Source organism: Nannospalax galili, unplaced genomic scaffold (assembly GCF_000622305.1).
Source record: "Nannospalax galili isolate Female #2095 unplaced genomic scaffold, S.galili_v1.0 scaffold433, whole genome shotgun sequence".
NCBI lineage: Eukaryota > Metazoa > Chordata > Mammalia > Rodentia > Spalacidae > Nannospalax > Nannospalax galili.
The window spans coordinates 9,640,867-9,656,650 of NW_008338715.1; the positions used below are offsets into that span (position 1 = coordinate 9,640,867).

Genomic DNA, 15,784 nt, shown 5'->3' on the forward strand with positions numbered 1-15,784 from the left:
CTTGCTTCAACATCATGCGCGATTATTTCAGCTGCTTGTTTACTTTGCTGGGTACCTCCTGTTAGAAATGAAAGCTCTCTAAAATATTTTATTTATTTATTTATTTATTTATTTATTTATTTATATTGCCTGCATGTATGTGAGTTTCTAACCTCAGTCGAGGTAACTGAAGTGAGAAGAAACTGTTTATCCTGGAAGCTCTGGATGAACCGAGTAGCATCTAATGGAATGAAAACATTCAGCCCTATTATGTGTATGCGTGTATTGCCTGCATGTAGGTAAGTGCACACATGTCATGCAATGCCCAAGGAGGACAGGAGAGGCTGTCGGATCCCCTGGAACGGGAGTTATGGACAGTTTTCAGCTGCCGTGTGGGTGCTGGGATTCGAACCTGGGTCTTCTGCAAGAACAGCCAGTGTTCTTAATCCCTAATCCATCTCTCCAGCCCATGAAAGCTCTCTAAAGACAGGGATGCTCTTTGTCCTGACATTAAGACCAAGCCTAGTGAATGACAATGAATAATTATCATTGTTTTTCTTGCATTCCTTCCTAGTCCCCCTTCTCTTTTTTCTGAAAGCAGGACACTTCCTTTATATGTGGGAACTCATTCCATATGGCTTGAAGGGGATGGCCCTGCCCCTATCCTGGGATAAAGGTGAGACCTCAGAAGAACCAATAGGTTTCCCCTCCATGAGATTTGCTGTATGGCTGCTGAAAAGAAGGCCCATGTTACCTAGCAACCATGAGCTATAAGAATGGATAGACTCGGTACTGACATCAACAGCTTTGCTACCCTGATGAGGTGAGCAGGAATCTGAGGATAAACCCATGCAGGGGTTAACAGGGCCAGGGGATGAGAGACAGTTCTTTCCCCCGAACTTGTACATGAGCCCCACCCATGCTCATTTCTCAGTATGGTGATTTTCCCCAAAACTCCCTTTTTTGGCACGTACACATTTGAGTTAAATTTCTACCATTTCATACTGAAAGTTCTGGCACTTAATTGATACTCAATAAATATTTACAAAGAGAATAAACAAAAAGGCCATTTCATTCTTGGTGACCTGCCTGAAACAGGGTTTCTAACCCTGGAAGGCTAGAAACACCAGGTTTTACTAAGCTCTCAAGACAATGAATGCCACTTCATGAGGCCTTTTGGGAAAACTATCAGTCAGGCAGCTTCTTTGATAATATACCTATGTGACTGAGTGACCTCTCCATTAGCATGTGTCTGCATCACCAGCTGAGAGCATCCTCAGCACCACATCCCTGTTTTATTTAACCCCAGCATCAAACAGTAAGTCATGTCAGAGCTCAGTAGCTGTTCCATGAAGGAAAACCCCAGCCACAGAACTTGTTAACCAAAAGGCAGAATCTTAGATCAGAATGTGATAAAACCCCCAAACTGCTTTCACCTTGGATAAGGCGTCTAAGAGTTTGTGTACATTTTAAGAAAGAGAACTCAGAGTTTAGGGCTGGAAGCAGTCTGTACCTGGAACAATCCTTTCAAAAGGAGAAGACCAGGATGATTAAGGAATGTTTCCAGGGATCCATTTGTGGAGGTTCTTGGGGTAGAAAGTGTTTCAGACAAACCTGAATCAGAGTGTGATCTAATTTACATAGACTAGACAGAAGACAGTGTGACATTTAGAAATCTGAATGACACTTGTGATAGGACACTGCTATGCATGATTACAAAGGCTTGACCATGAGAAAGGCACTCCCTGTCACTTCTCAGAGGAAAAGGCCATCATCTTGCACACATGTGCCTAAGTTAAATCATGTTTCATTGTAATTTAAACTTGACAGAGATAACTATGTACAATACTGAGAGAGGCTATCAGCTTCAACATATTTGGTTTTTATTTTGCCACAGATTCCAAATTTTCTTTCCTTTTTAAAAATATTTTATTATTTTTATTTTATGTGTATGAGTGTATTGCCTGCATGTATGTAAATGCACCTGTGTTGTGAAATGCCACAGAGGTCAGAAGAGGGCTTCGGATTCCCCTGGAACTGGAGTTAAGGACGGTTTATAGCCACCATGTGGGTGCTGGGAATCGAACCTGGGTCCTCTGCAAGAGCAGTCAGTGCTCTTAACCACTGAGCCATCTCTCCAGTCCCAGATTCCAAATTTAAAAGGACAAACTTACAGGACAAATCCTCTTTCCAAATATATTAGTAAGTCAAAGCAAAGCATTACAGTTACAAGTTGGATTTATTAGTGTCTGTAAGTAAATATAGCTATTGTTCTTATAAAACACTTCTAAGGTCTGGTATGGTGGTGCATGCCTTTAATTCTAACACTCAGGAGGCAGAGGCAGGAGGATCTCTATCAGTTCAAGGCTAGCTTAGTCTACATATCGAGTTCTAGGCCAGCCCTGGCTCCATAGTAAGACCCTAACTCAACCCAGATCTTCTACAAGAGCAGCCAGTGCTCTTAACCTCTGAGCCATCTCTCCAGTCCCTCAAAAAAAAAAAAAAAAAAGAAAGAAAGAAATTAGTGAAGAAAGTCTACCTAATGTAAAAGAAATATATTTTAAAAATTTAAAAACAAGTCTCTACCATGCTTCTCATGGTGTAACAAGCTGGCATCAGACAAGCCTTTGCTTGCTCTCTCTCTGAGCGTGGCTAATTGCTGTATGTGGGCTTAAAAGTGTTCATTTTCGGGCTGGAGAGATGGCTCAGTGGTTAAGAACACTGCTCTTGCAGAAGGCCCGGGTTCGAATCCCAGCACCCACATGCCAACTAACAACTGTCTGTAACTCCAGTTCCAGGGGATCCGACAGACTCTTCTGTCCTCTGCAGGCATTGCAGGACACAGGAGCACTTACCTACATGCAGGGAATACATGCATATACACAAGATAAAAAAAAAATAGATTTTAAAAAGTATTCATTTTCCTTATTGTAACTTTCTGTCTTGTTACAGAAAGTTCTGTCTTGTTAAGTGGATCCACTTAAAGGAAAGACATCTGAATGCAATGTCATTGGAAAAACAGATATGGGGTACTGGGGAGATAGCTCAGTGGGTAAGGTGATTGTCATCATGAGGATGTGAGTCTGCTCCTCAGAAACCACAAACAAACAAAAACCCAAATCAAAAAACGAAAAGCAAGATGGACGGCTCCTGAGAAATGAGACAGAGATCATCCTCTGGTCACATGTATGCACACACATGAACATGCACACCATACGTACACACAAAAAGGAAAGGAAAAGCCACATGTGGAATGAAGGCTTACCAATACTCACTTTACCTCTAATTAAAAACCCTGATCCTCCCACCAAAAAAAATTAAGTTTAAAAAAATAAATTAATTAATTAATTAAATTAAAGGCCAGGCATGGTGGCGCATGCCTATAGTCCCAGCACTTGGGAGGCAGAGGCAGGTGGGTCTCTGTGAGTTCAAGGCCAGCCTGGTCTGCATAGTGAGTTCACAAATTAAATTAAATTTAAAACCCGGATCCAGGTGTTTAGGTATAGTACAGTAGGGGAGGTCATGTTTACCATGTGTGAGGCTGTGGGTTCAACTCTCCACACCAAAAACATAAAATGAAAAATCCTAATTCCTCACAAACAATAATTTTACTAATCCTTTACAGTTAAAAATCTAAAGAAATAAATCTTAGTAAATTAGGGTTCTCTTTGTATATATGCTTTGCATTGAGAGAATAGGACGTGACTTGTTTTTTTTTTTTATTTGAAAGTGGGAACCTTTGGCTAAGCTTGCCACTCAGCACTGCCTGGTTGATGGTCTGATGGTGAGCTGTGCCGGGGCCAGGCTGCTACTACACATTTGCAGCCAAATGGGCAATCAGGTCTTTGGCATCTTGCATGATGGAAGGTATCTCTGAACCGTTCTCAGTCACCTGGGTTCCAAATAAGAACAGCTTCCTGTTGTTCCCCACTTCAGACAATGCCAAAGCGTCATGGATATCTGTAATGCGATAGGCTGCTTCAAGATCCTTCACCCACAATGGAGAAAGAATAGAAAAAGTTGGTTAGTTCACAATTCTTTGGGTTACAAACAGTTATCTACGGCTGTGGTGATACCACCATTTAAATGCAGAGGGCATTGTGACCTTGTTATGATCTCAATGTTGACATGATTATAAACATTTTTTTTCAAATATTTTATTATTTTCATTTTATGTGTATGCGTATATTGCCTGCATGTAGGTGAGTGCGCCCGTGTCATGCAATGCCTGTGGAGGTCAGAAGAGGCTGTCGGATCCCCTGGGACTGGAGTTACGGACAGTTGTTAGCTGCCATGTGGGTGCTGGGATTTGAACCTGGGTCCTTTGCAAGAACAACCAGTGTTCTTAACCACTGAGCCATCTCTCCAGCCCCGATTATAAACATTTTAATCAGAATTATGCCAGTATTTCTGACTTCTCAAAAAAATCATTTTCTGCCAATATAAAACCTTAATTTTCTAAACAGTGCCATCTTATTTTCCCAAGATTATTTCTAATAAGATTCATTATTATGGGTTTATATTTTCAACAGAAATTTGATTTGCCACTTTTTATTTGGTTCTTTTGGTTTGGTTTGGTTTGCTATTATTTTGAGACAGGGTCTCCCTGTAGCCCCAGCTGGCCTAGAATTCCCTGTGTTGACCAGGTTGGCTTCAATCTCACAGAGATCCACCTGCCTCTACCTCCTGAGTGCTGGGATTAAAGGCGTGCATCACCACACCCAGCTTTGCTTAGTATTTTTAAACATACTGTTTTTTATTAATTCTTTGAGAATGTCATACATGCATACAATGTATTTTGATCATATTCACCCCCAGTCTTCCCCCAGTTCCTCCCAGGTTCACCTCTGTTTTACCCCACCTTTCACCTTCATGTCCTTTTTTTCCTTAGTAAACCACTGAGTCCAATTTGTGCTGCCCATATATACATAGGTGTGGGCTCATTAACTGGAGCATGGTCAGTTTACCAGGGGCCATACCCTTAAAGAAAGCTGTCTCCACCAGCAGTCATCAACAGACAATATCTCCTCGACTAGAGGTAGGGGCCCATAAGTCCTTCCTTCATCCATGGTGGGATGTTGACTGGCTTGATCTTGCACAGGTCTTGTGCAGGCAACCATAACTGCTGTGGTTTCATGAATCTAGCAGTCCTGTCATGTTCAGAAGACACTGTTTCTCTCTGGTCCTCACTGACCTCTGGCTGTTATAAATTTTCCATTTCTTCTTCTGCAATGTTCCCTGGGCCTTAATGGGAGGGGGCAGTTTTTTCAGGGTCTTACTATGAAACTCAAACTAGCTTTGAATGTTTGATCCTCCTGCCTCGGTCTCCCAAGTATTGGGATTACAGGTGTATGCCACCACACGTTACTTATCAATCGCTTTTTGTTCATATCATATTTTACTGATTGTAGCACTTGCCACTGTGAGTTCTCTGCTGTAATCATTATTTTGAACAAAAATTTTGGTTCAAACTGGGAGGGGGTAGGCGGGGAGGCACAAACTTGTAATCTTAGCACTTAGCACTGGGAACCTGTGAGGCTTTTCTTGACAGGCTGCACATGGTGTTGGTAGTTACTGTAGATTACCTATTTAAAACCTGTACTCATTTATTCATAGAGCCTATAGTAACTTCTGTAACAGAGCTAATGAATCCAATAGTGTATTGATGGTATCTCAGGTTAATCAGTTTCTTGATGGAATTGGAGAGGATAAAATAGGGGTGAGAAGGTGTGGGGAGGAGGACAGGCTCCTTGCAATAATACAGCATATCAGGCATAAGTTAGGGCTTATACCACATTTAAATCACTGTGACTTAATAGAGGTCATAACCCAAATAATAAAAATAGTAAAATGACCTTTTTATATTGGGTCTGTATCTATCTAGCCCAGGCTGGGCTTGAACTTGCAAACCTCCTGCCTCTGCCTCCCCAGTGGTGGAATTATAGGCATGAGCCACCATGCCCAACTAAGATAACTTTTTGATGAAAACCCTTATATAACAACTTGAGCCAATGAATCATCTAAAAGAATAGATTATTTTTGACCAAAGACTATAAACAATGATACATGAAACAAGAATAGCTGGACCTTTTATCATTAAGGCCCAGCAGAATTTTCAGTTTGACAATGAATGGCTCTGTTTATTCAATTTGATGAAGACAAAACACATAAACCATACAAGAAAGCATGGATTGGATAAATTTGACAATTAAAAATGGAGCAATGGCACAGCAGTTAAGTATACTGGCTGCTCTTGCAGAGGAGCCAGGTTCAATTCCCAGTATCCACATGGCAGCCAACAGCTGCCTGTAATTCCAGTTTCAGGGGAATCCAACACCCTCTTCTGACTTCCACAGGCATTGCATGGCATGGGTGCACTTACACAAATGCAGGCAATACACTCATACACAAAAAAATAAAATTAAAAATAAAATATTAAAAATGTAAATCTTCAATATAAAAATGGAAACCATAAACAAAGTAAAATAATATGTCACAGAGATGTTGGAGAAGATGTTAGTGAGGCATGTGACCAACAGAGGAATTTTTTTCCAAAAGGTATGAAATACTCCTGTGACTCAAGCGAGGAAAGGCAGAGGCTGGAGGCACATCTTAGCTGTAAACAGTTTGCTCAGTATTCATGAGACCTTGGGTTTGATCTCCAGCACCACGACCACCAAAAAAGGAAGCATCCTAGTGGGACTCTGGGGAAAGATAATAGGAAATAGGAAATTCATAGACATAGAGCTGAAAAACTAATAGACATCTGGAAAGGTGTTTAAACTCACTAGTAATTGAGGAAATATAAGAATACTGATAAAACTTCTCCCTCCTCACACTGGCAAAGATGAAAATGACAATAGCAAGCACTGATGGATGTGGAGTTGCAAGAACTGCCCCTTTAGCTGCCGGTGGGGGAATGAATTAGTGCAACTTTGGAAAGCAATTTGGTAATATCTAGTAAAATTGACTATAAGCAACTTCGAAAATCCAGCATGTCTTCTTCTAGGTGTATGCATTGAGCCATGCATGCACATGGACAAAGGCACACATATTTGGAAGTTCACAGCAACAGATTTTGACAACAAACAGTTGGGAATCATGAAAATAGCCAGCAACAGGAAGATGGCAAGACTTCACCAAGTTCATCAAAATGCTATACAGTTCATATGTATGGACATAAGATTCTAAATCTTCATAGTCCATACCCCTCTTACTGGGGATTGAACTCAGGACCTCTTATATGCTGAGCATACTCTCTATCAGGGAGTTACATTTCAGGCCCTAAGTCTTTGTGGTTTTAAGATGAGCCACTTAGCAACAAAAACAGAAATCAAAGCATTGGCCTTTTTTAAAAATGTCAACAGAATGCCAAAATATGCTGGACCAGCTTCTACTCTGCATATCAACCTACGTTCCTGCTAAAGTAGGACATCATCATTTGTAGTGGGCATCCACCACTAGAAGCCACAAGGGAAAAGACAAGAATTGAGCTCTTTTGTGATTGGCAAACCTGGCAATTGAAAGAGGAGTTTTAATGTTACAACGTTTTGGAAATTTTTGAAATTTATTTTTATAAAAATTTTGTTTTATAGTACACATAACAGAATTTACCATTTTTAGTACTTAAATACATTCTTACTGGTATGAAACCATACTGCCATCTGTCTCCTAGACTCTTCATCTTGCCAAATTGAAGCTCACTACCTACTTAGAGATCATTTCACTTTCCTTCCTCCTATAGCCCTTGATAGCTACTGTTCCATTTTGTTTCTCTGTGGATGTGACCACTCTTGGAAGTTCTGTGAGCAGAATTATACAATATCTGTTCTTTTGAGGGTAGCTTATTTCATTTAGGATAGTATCCTCTAGGTCCATCTATGTAGTTACATGCAGTAGAACCTCCTTCCCTCTGAGGGCTAAGCCATGTTATCCTGTATGGACATACCACATTCTGTTATGCATTCATCAGCAGATAGACACTTGGTTACCGCTACCTTTTGGACAATTGTAAATAATGCTGCTATGAACGTAAGTGTATAAAAACAGATTTGGGTCCCTGATTCATTTCTTTTGCAGTTCCCAGAAGTGGAATTGCTACACCAAATGGGAACTCAATTTAGGATGTTTTTTGAAGAACAATGATATTGCTTTCTATAGCAGCTATGCCATTTCACATTCCCACTAACAGGGCACAAAGGTTACAGTTTTCTTATGAATGTTTATTATTATTATTTTAAAATACATTATTTATTATTATAAATTTTTTTGTATTTTTGAGACAGGGTCTCCCTGTAGCTCCAGCTGGCCTGGAACTCGCTATGTAGATCAGGCTGGCCTCAAACTCACAGAGATCCACCTGCCTCTGCCTCCCAAGTGCTGGGATTAAAAGTGTGTGCCACCACACCCAACTCTTTTTATTTTTATTTTATGTATATGAGTGTTTTGCCTGTACATATATCGTGCAGTGCTTAAGGAGGTCAGAAGAAGGTGTCAGATCCCGTGGAACTGGAGCTACGATGGTTGTTAGCTGCCATGTGATGCTGGGAACTGAACCCAAGTCCTCTGCAAGAGAAGCCAGTGCTCTTAACCACTGAGCTATCTCTCCAGCCCTGGATGTTTATTATTTTAATGCATGCATGAAATAAATTCAGGTCAAGTGTAATTGAGCTAAAACAAAACTCTCTTTATACATGGACGCTTCCCAAATATTGCATTGAACTCAATCCAGCAATCAATATTTGTTTGTGGAAATAAGGTCAACACACACAGTTCAATTCCTACCATTTTTACCCCATGGCAACAGACTAGGTAATTCAAGTACTTTAAAGGACACAAGATGAATCATTGTATTTTTTTTTTTTTTTGGTCTTTTTGAGACAGGGTCTCCCTGTAGCCCCAGCTGTCCTTGAACTCACTGTATAGACCAGGCTGGCCTTGATTCAGAGATCTGCCTGACTCTGCCTCCCGAGTGCTGGGATTAAAGGCATGCGCCACCACACCCGGCAAATCATTGTCTTTGTAATGAAAGTTTATAATCCAGGAGATCTAATAAAGAGAATATTGTTGAATATCAAGCTACTAAAAGCAGGTATTTCTTCATTAATAATAAAACTATTGAGTACAAGTTACATTTGCATAATTTTTTAGGGGATCCTGAAAACTAGGCAAGGTGCTCTACTATGAAACCGCAAGATCACCCTGTATTTGCACAAATTTTTTTTTTTACCTGTTTGTTTGCAAACACAATCAGAGGGAGGACTGGGTTTGGTTCAATTAGCTGATGAAGGCATTTCTTGGCTTCAGGTAATCGGTTGTGATCAGCTGAATCCACCACAAAGACCAGCAGCCATACTTTAGACAGGTATATCTCCCAGTAAGAGCGGAAAGGCTCACTGCCACCAACTAAAAACGGAATAGGAAGAAGTCACCAAAAACTCATAAGTGTGTCAACTGAGGAGGCACACAGGACACACTGGCCGGGTGCTCTGATTAAATACCACTGAGTTAGAGTAGAGGCAATTCTGAGTGGCTACAGGGACATTACTGGGGGGAAGAGTCGGTCAGTGGGAATAACTGCCCCTTGGAAGTGGATCATTAATTCTGGAAATCACAAAGGGTCAATGTAGAAAGCCAGGCAAGGCAGTACATGCCTGTGATCCCAGCACTCAGGAGCCTGAGGCAGGAGAATTGCTTTGAGTCTGAGGCCTGCCTGGGTTATATGCCAAGACTGTGTTTTAAACAAAGATTTTTAAAAAAAAAAAAAAAAAGCAAGAAGTGTCAGTGTGGAGATTCTAAATGCTACAGTGATGTCTCCCAACCCTTTAGACACAGCAGACCTGTCATCAATTGCATGTTCATTCATCATAGCTCAGAAAATGGAAGTAGGCCACTAATTAATGATGGTAGGTTAAAACTCATAATACTCTAAAATAATTTTTAAGATTTGTTTTTACTAGGGCTGGAGAGATGGCTCAGTGGTTAAGTCCAGTTGCAGAGGACTGGGGTTCATTTCCCAACACCCACATAGCAGCTCACAACTGTCTATAACCCCATTTTCAGGGGACCCAATGCCTTCTGGTCTCCTTGGGCATTGCCTACATGTGGTGTACACACATGCAGGCAAAATACTAATACTCATTTAAAAAATAAGATTTTTATGTTTATTTATGTGTGTCTGTGTGAATGTGCATTGTGTGTGTGTGTGTGTGTGTGTGTGTGTGTGTGTGCGTGTCCTCATAGGCTGGTAGACAGTGTTGTATTCCTTGGAGCTGGAGTTGTGAGCTGCCTGACCTATATGCTAGGAACATCACACTCAAATTTAGATTCCAGTACCCACCAATAATGTCATTAGAACACAGATATGTATTGGTTACCTAATGTCTGTGACTGCTTTACAGACAATGGCACAGTTTAGTGGCTGTGACAAGAGACTATATGGGATCCATGAAGTCTACATTATTAACTACATAGCCCTTGATAGAAGTTTTCAAGCTTCTGTTACAGGAACTTAACAAAACCAGTTTAAACACGAATGGGAATATTGGACTTATCATCTTAATCAGTGATAGGCTCATTTTTCATAACATCATTTATTTGTGCAGTCCAGTTTCTCTTGTTATATTTCACCAGAAGTTTGTCTATTTTTGTTGATTTTTTCAAGATACTGACTGACTTTTGGCTTTGCTGACCTTTGCTATTGCATCTTTGTGATCAGTTTCATTGTTTTCTCTTTAGCTCTTTCTCCCCTTTTTGATTTTATTCTGATAGTTTTGATCAGATTTCTGATATTATTTGTTTGTGGCAGTTTTGAAACTGAGTATCTCAGTGTAGTCCAGGCTAGCTTCTAGATCATGATTCTCCTGCCTCAGCCTCCTGAGTGCTGGGATTACAGACCTGAGCTACCACATCTGGCTGTCATTTTTATTTTTAACAATGACTCAGTTCTCAGTATTTTTAACTTTCTAGAATGATTTTATCTTTGAGCCAAGAGTTATCTAGACATGGATAAATCCACCATTGAAAGGTTTTAAATTATCAAATGATTTGCTTAAATATTTGTGTTAAAATACTGTTCTTTGTGAAGTCATAGAAACAAATATAAAAGTGCCTGCAGCAATCTATCTAATCAAGAGATGACCGTTTCTGAGTCACATGGGGCAGTGGAAAAGGATGCTTTGGAGATGGAAAATCTCAGTGTTTTCCTGTAGACTGATTTCAGGGATAAAGACAGTGAAGGGTGACTCCCAGGTTTCTGTCTTGAGAACTCAATGGAAGAGGAGTTATTTACTGACCAGTGGGTTATAGAGAAAGGAACAGAGGATAAACCAAGCTTGTTTTGTTTTATGACAACAGTTAAGTCTCAGAGACCAATTAGGCATTCAAGTAGAGATGGTAGAAGACATCCGGACATGCTTGGGCTGTTTAGAGAAACCTGGGAGTCATTAGCATAGAGATGGTATTTAGGGCCAGGAGGGCAGGTGAAGCCATCCAGGGGGCCAGCATAAAGATAGGAGGCCTGACCCGACTTTGGAAATAGGTATGTTTAATGAGGTGGGGACAATACTGCTGCACAGGAGGGGCTTTGGGACTACCAGCTAGCTAAAACAGGAGGTTTGGGGCTTGCCTCTAATTTCATTGCCGAGAAGAGAAGCACACTGTAGTTACTGAGATTGCTGTTTATCTTTAGTAATGTGGAAAGAGGAAGGATGATTACAGGAGATCACAAGAGGCATACCAAAGGCATCCTATCCTTTAAACAACACTTTGTCACCAGCTTTGCAAAAAAAGGTAAAAATAAAAAAAGCAGAAAGCAGCCAGGCATGGTGGCACACCTTTAATCCCAGCACTCAGGAGGCAGAGGCAGGCAGATCTCTGTGAGTTCAAGGCCAGCCTGGTCTACATAGTGAGTTCCAGGACAGCTGGGGCTACAGGAAGACCCTGTCTCAAAAAGACAAAAAAAAAAAAAAAAAAAAAAAAAAAAAAAAGCGGAAAGCAATCCCCGTCCCCCAGTGCACCTTAGTATTAAACTACGCATGCACTCTACAAGTATACAAACTCCAACCCAGCAGTGTTCCTGCTCACAAGATTCCAATGTCAATAATGCCATGTCTGGCTTAAGATTTGATGAAATGAGGCTCTTCTGAACCGGTGAGACATAGAGCTTACTCTCCAAGAACTCCATCTGCCTGTCTTCAGCATTGATGCAAACTGCATTGAAACCTTGGGTTGGCTCCACACTGTGCTGTACTCTGTTGGAAGCCAGAGAGTAGAGGACACTGGTTTTTCCTGCTCCATCCAGGCCCAGTACTAGGATCTGCTTATTTTTCTCCTGTGAAGTAAAACATAAACCAATAAACCCATGCTATTATAACCTTGCTGTGCTGGCTCCTGACAGTGTGCTTCTTGCTTGCCTGTGTTAGGAGACCAGGCTGGCCTTCTAACTTCAAGATAGGCTTACCTCTGCCTCCTGAGTGCTAGGATTAAAGGCATTCATCACCACACCTGGCCCAAAAAACTGACCTTAAAAAATTGTTTATTTTGATTTTATGTGTATGAGTGTTTTGCCTGCATGTATGTAAGTGCGCCTATGTCATGGCTGTGGAGGAGAGAAGAGGGTGACAGATCCCCTGGAACTGGAGTTGTTAGCTGCTATGTGGGTGCTCGGAACTGAACTCAGATCCCCTCCAAGAGCAGCCAGTGCTTTAACCACTGAACCATCTTAAATAATATTAGAATCTCCAGCCCACCTTTTTGTTTGTTTGCTTTCTTGAGCAGTCTCTGGCCTTGAATTCCTGATCCTCATGCTTTAACTTCCCTTGTGCTGGGATTAAAGCACTCCCATGTTTTCTTTTCTTTTTCTTTTTTTTTAAAGCCTGGCATGGTGGTGCATGCCTTTAGTCCCAGCTCTTGGGAGGCAGAGACAGGTGGATCTCTGTGAGTTTAAGGCCAGCCTAGTCTACATAGTGAGTTCCAGGCCAGCTGGGGTTATAGGGAGACGCTGTCTCAAAAAGACCAAAACAAAAACCAAAAAAAACCAAAACAAACAAACAAAAAAAACCCTTTTACGTGTGTGTGTGTGTGTGTGTGTGTGTGTGTGTGTGTGTTATAGGCCAGAGATTGACACTCAGCTTTTATGGGGTACTGGGGGTCCAAATTTAGGTCCCCATGCTTGAGAAACAAGCACTTTACACCCTGAGCCATCTCCCTAGCCCTAAGGAAATGGTATTTTCATGGGCTGTCTCTTATTTCAGTCCTTAGCTCCCTTCCCATTCTAAGTGCTATAATGCCATTCTGGAAATGAGCTATGGTAAGGAAGAGAGACTTGAGGTACAGACATTGAAAGTTTTAAAACTGCACACTTTAAAGTAATAGTGGCACCAAGAGATAGCTGCAGTATGAATTATATCTCCCTGTAATCTCCACTGCCCTACTCAGGTGACCCTTGCACACTTCATTCATACTAAGATGCTCACACCCCTCCTACCCCCTGAATCAGGATACATTTTACACTGGATAGTCGTATTTTGATAGGCAGTTTTCTTTTCTTTTTTTAAAAAAATTATTTCTTATGTGTATGAATGTATAAGTGCACCTGTGTTGAGCAGTGTCTGAAAAGGTCAGAAGAGGGTGTGGGATCCCCAGAAACTGGAGTTACAGACAGTTGTTAGCTATCAGGTGGGTACTGGGAATCGAAACCAGGTCCTCTGCAAGAGCAGTCAGTGCTCCTTACTGGTGAGCCATCTCTCCAGTCCCAGCAGTTTTTCTTGGTGATTCTGAAAATAACGACATCCTAGATCTTATGAAATAGTATGTTTAAAACTGTCCTCTCGGCTCCTGGGGGACAAGCTGTTGTCCCCAGATCCACTTACCCTACCCAGAAACTCTGCACTGCCTCATGGCTTACAGTTTGCTCCTGTCTTTGGTCTACTGTACAGACTTTTGGCTGGGGGTTGGGGAGGGTGGTGTTGCTCAGTGGTACAGTCCTGGGGTCCAACCAGCTCTAAAAGCAAAACCAAACGAACCAGAGATTCTTCCCGTTTGAAGAAAGCTGAAATCACTTTAAATCAAGAGCTCAGATACAAATCTAATCCTCCCCAGGGAAGAGAGTAAGCGAAGACTCCTACCATGTATTATGCTGTCACGTGTCTGTTTAGGGACGGGGGGGCGGGGGGAGTCAGATAAGCCTTGCCGGGAGAAAGTCACCTTCCAGATAGATCACAGACATTCCCCAGCAGGGCACCAAATTTAATTCTTAGCATCATTGTTCTTTGTTAATGGTTCCTTTAGTCATTTGTGGATCTGTGTAGTATGTATTTCACCAGAGATCAAATCCCCACTAATAATTCAGATTGTTAATAACTCAGAAAGCCGCTCAGCCCAGAATCCCGTCTAGGAACTGTAGGAACGCCAAGTCCATTAAGTCTACAAAAACAATTCATGGGATACTGAGGCTCGTCGTTTGAGTTGGCGCTGGTGATCGGAACGCCATGCAAACTAAGCGTTCACGAGGAAGGACCAGAGAGCCCTCCCCCAAGGACTTCATATATTCATCACAAGTTCACTGGGAAGCGTTTGGGGGCCGGGGTCGAGGTTCCGGCTGGTTTCAGCCTGGGCGGGTAGGTCGGTGCGCTGGCGGTAAGGGCCGCACCTAGGTAGAACGGAGCCACTCCCTGCATCCAATTAAGATTAGATCTCCTTGCGACAGGCGTGGTGGCGCAGGCCTGCAGTCCCAGCACTTGGGAGGCAATCTCTGTGACTTCAAGGCCAGCCTGGTCTACATAGTGAGTTCCAGGACAGCTAGGGCTACAGGGAGACCCTGCTTCAAAAAGACCAAAAAAAAAAAAAAAAAAGAGAGAGAGATTAGATCTCTGGCCCCTGATCTAGAGCCCAGGATTACAAGGGGGTAGGACGCCGACATGTGGGACCGGGTGAACCTAGGGAAAGTTCGAACCTTGGCGCATGCCCCCGGCAGAAGCCACCCCCCGGGCCGGACCTCCAACGTAACAGAGCGGGCGCGGCTCTGAGTGCCTTCAATGGCCTAGGGGCCAGGGCCCGGGATCCGGACTCTCACCGGCGGCGGGGACAGGGTCCTTATCAAGGCGCTGCTGCTGTTGCTGCTCTCCTGGACTTGTTCTTCAGTGTGTTCCTTCTCCTTCCCGTTCTCCTCGCTTTTCACCTCCACACTCTTCCTTCTCTCCCCTTTCTCTTTCCAGTTCTCCCTGCTTTTCATTTCTGCGACTTTCTTTTTCTCGTCCTCCTCTTTCCCGTTCCTGTTTTTCACTTCTCCAGCCTTCCTTTTCTCCTCTTTCCCTTTCCCTCTCCAGTTCTTGCTTTTCATCTCCACATCCTTCCTTTGCTCCTTCTCTACCAGTACCTTTTCCCTACTTCTCTCCTTCTCTGTCAACTGTCCCCTGTCCTTCACCTTCCCCCTCTCCATCCCCACCGCCGCGGTTTCCTTCCTTCCCCCCCGCGCGCCGCAGCCGCGACCCTGGGTCCCAGCAGGTGTGGTTCCCGCCGGGGCTCAGGGCGGAGATGTAGGTTCTCGCGCCTCAGCCACACCCGGGGTCACCGCCCGCCGCCGTGCATTTCATACCGGCCTAGGCTGCAACTGATTCATCGGACTTGGGGGCCAGGAAGAAGAGTAGTGGAAGGGGGAGGTGGGGGGATGCCGGGGGCTGGATGGAGCCCAGTCTAGGGGAACCTGGAGAACCTCAACCTAGAGGTGGGAGAGCTGGGCCACACCGACCGTCCTGGTAAGTGTCCTTTGGAACCTCTCACCTGGGAGGGCACACAGGTGCGATTT

The 15,784-nt window shown here is 42.8% G+C and overlaps 1 protein-coding gene across 1 annotated transcript; it reads right to left on the minus strand.

Moving 5' to 3' along the window:
• Positions 1-3,726: 3,726 nt before the first annotated feature.
• On the minus strand, positions 3,727-15,562 carry Arl9 (ADP ribosylation factor like GTPase 9). The gene is made up of 4 exons (XM_029563595.1): positions 15,053-15,562; positions 12,148-12,310; positions 9,209-9,384; positions 3,727-3,967 (listed from the first exon to the last, which is right to left on the minus strand). Exons 1-4 carry the CDS (start codon positions 15,416-15,418, stop codon positions 3,791-3,793), a joined length of 882 nt encoding a protein of 293 aa, XP_029419455.1. The 5' UTR covers positions 15,419-15,562; the 3' UTR covers positions 3,727-3,790.
• Positions 15,563-15,784: the final 222 nt, after the last annotated feature.

Excerpts from the sequence above, each read along its gene's own strand:
- Arl9 (XM_029563595.1), bottom strand. The coding sequence starts at position 15,418 with ATGGAGAGGGGGAAGGTGAAGGACAGGGGACAGTTGACAGAGAAGGAG. Across the intron at positions 9,385-12,147 it reads GCAGATGGAGTTCTTGGAGA|TTGGTGGCAGTGAGCCTTTC; the intron begins GTAAGCTCTATG and ends TTCCGTTTTTAG. Across the intron at positions 3,968-9,208 it reads TTGTGTTTGCAAACAAACAG|GATCTTGAAGCAGCCTATCG; the intron begins GTAAAAAAAAAA and ends TTGTGGGTGAAG.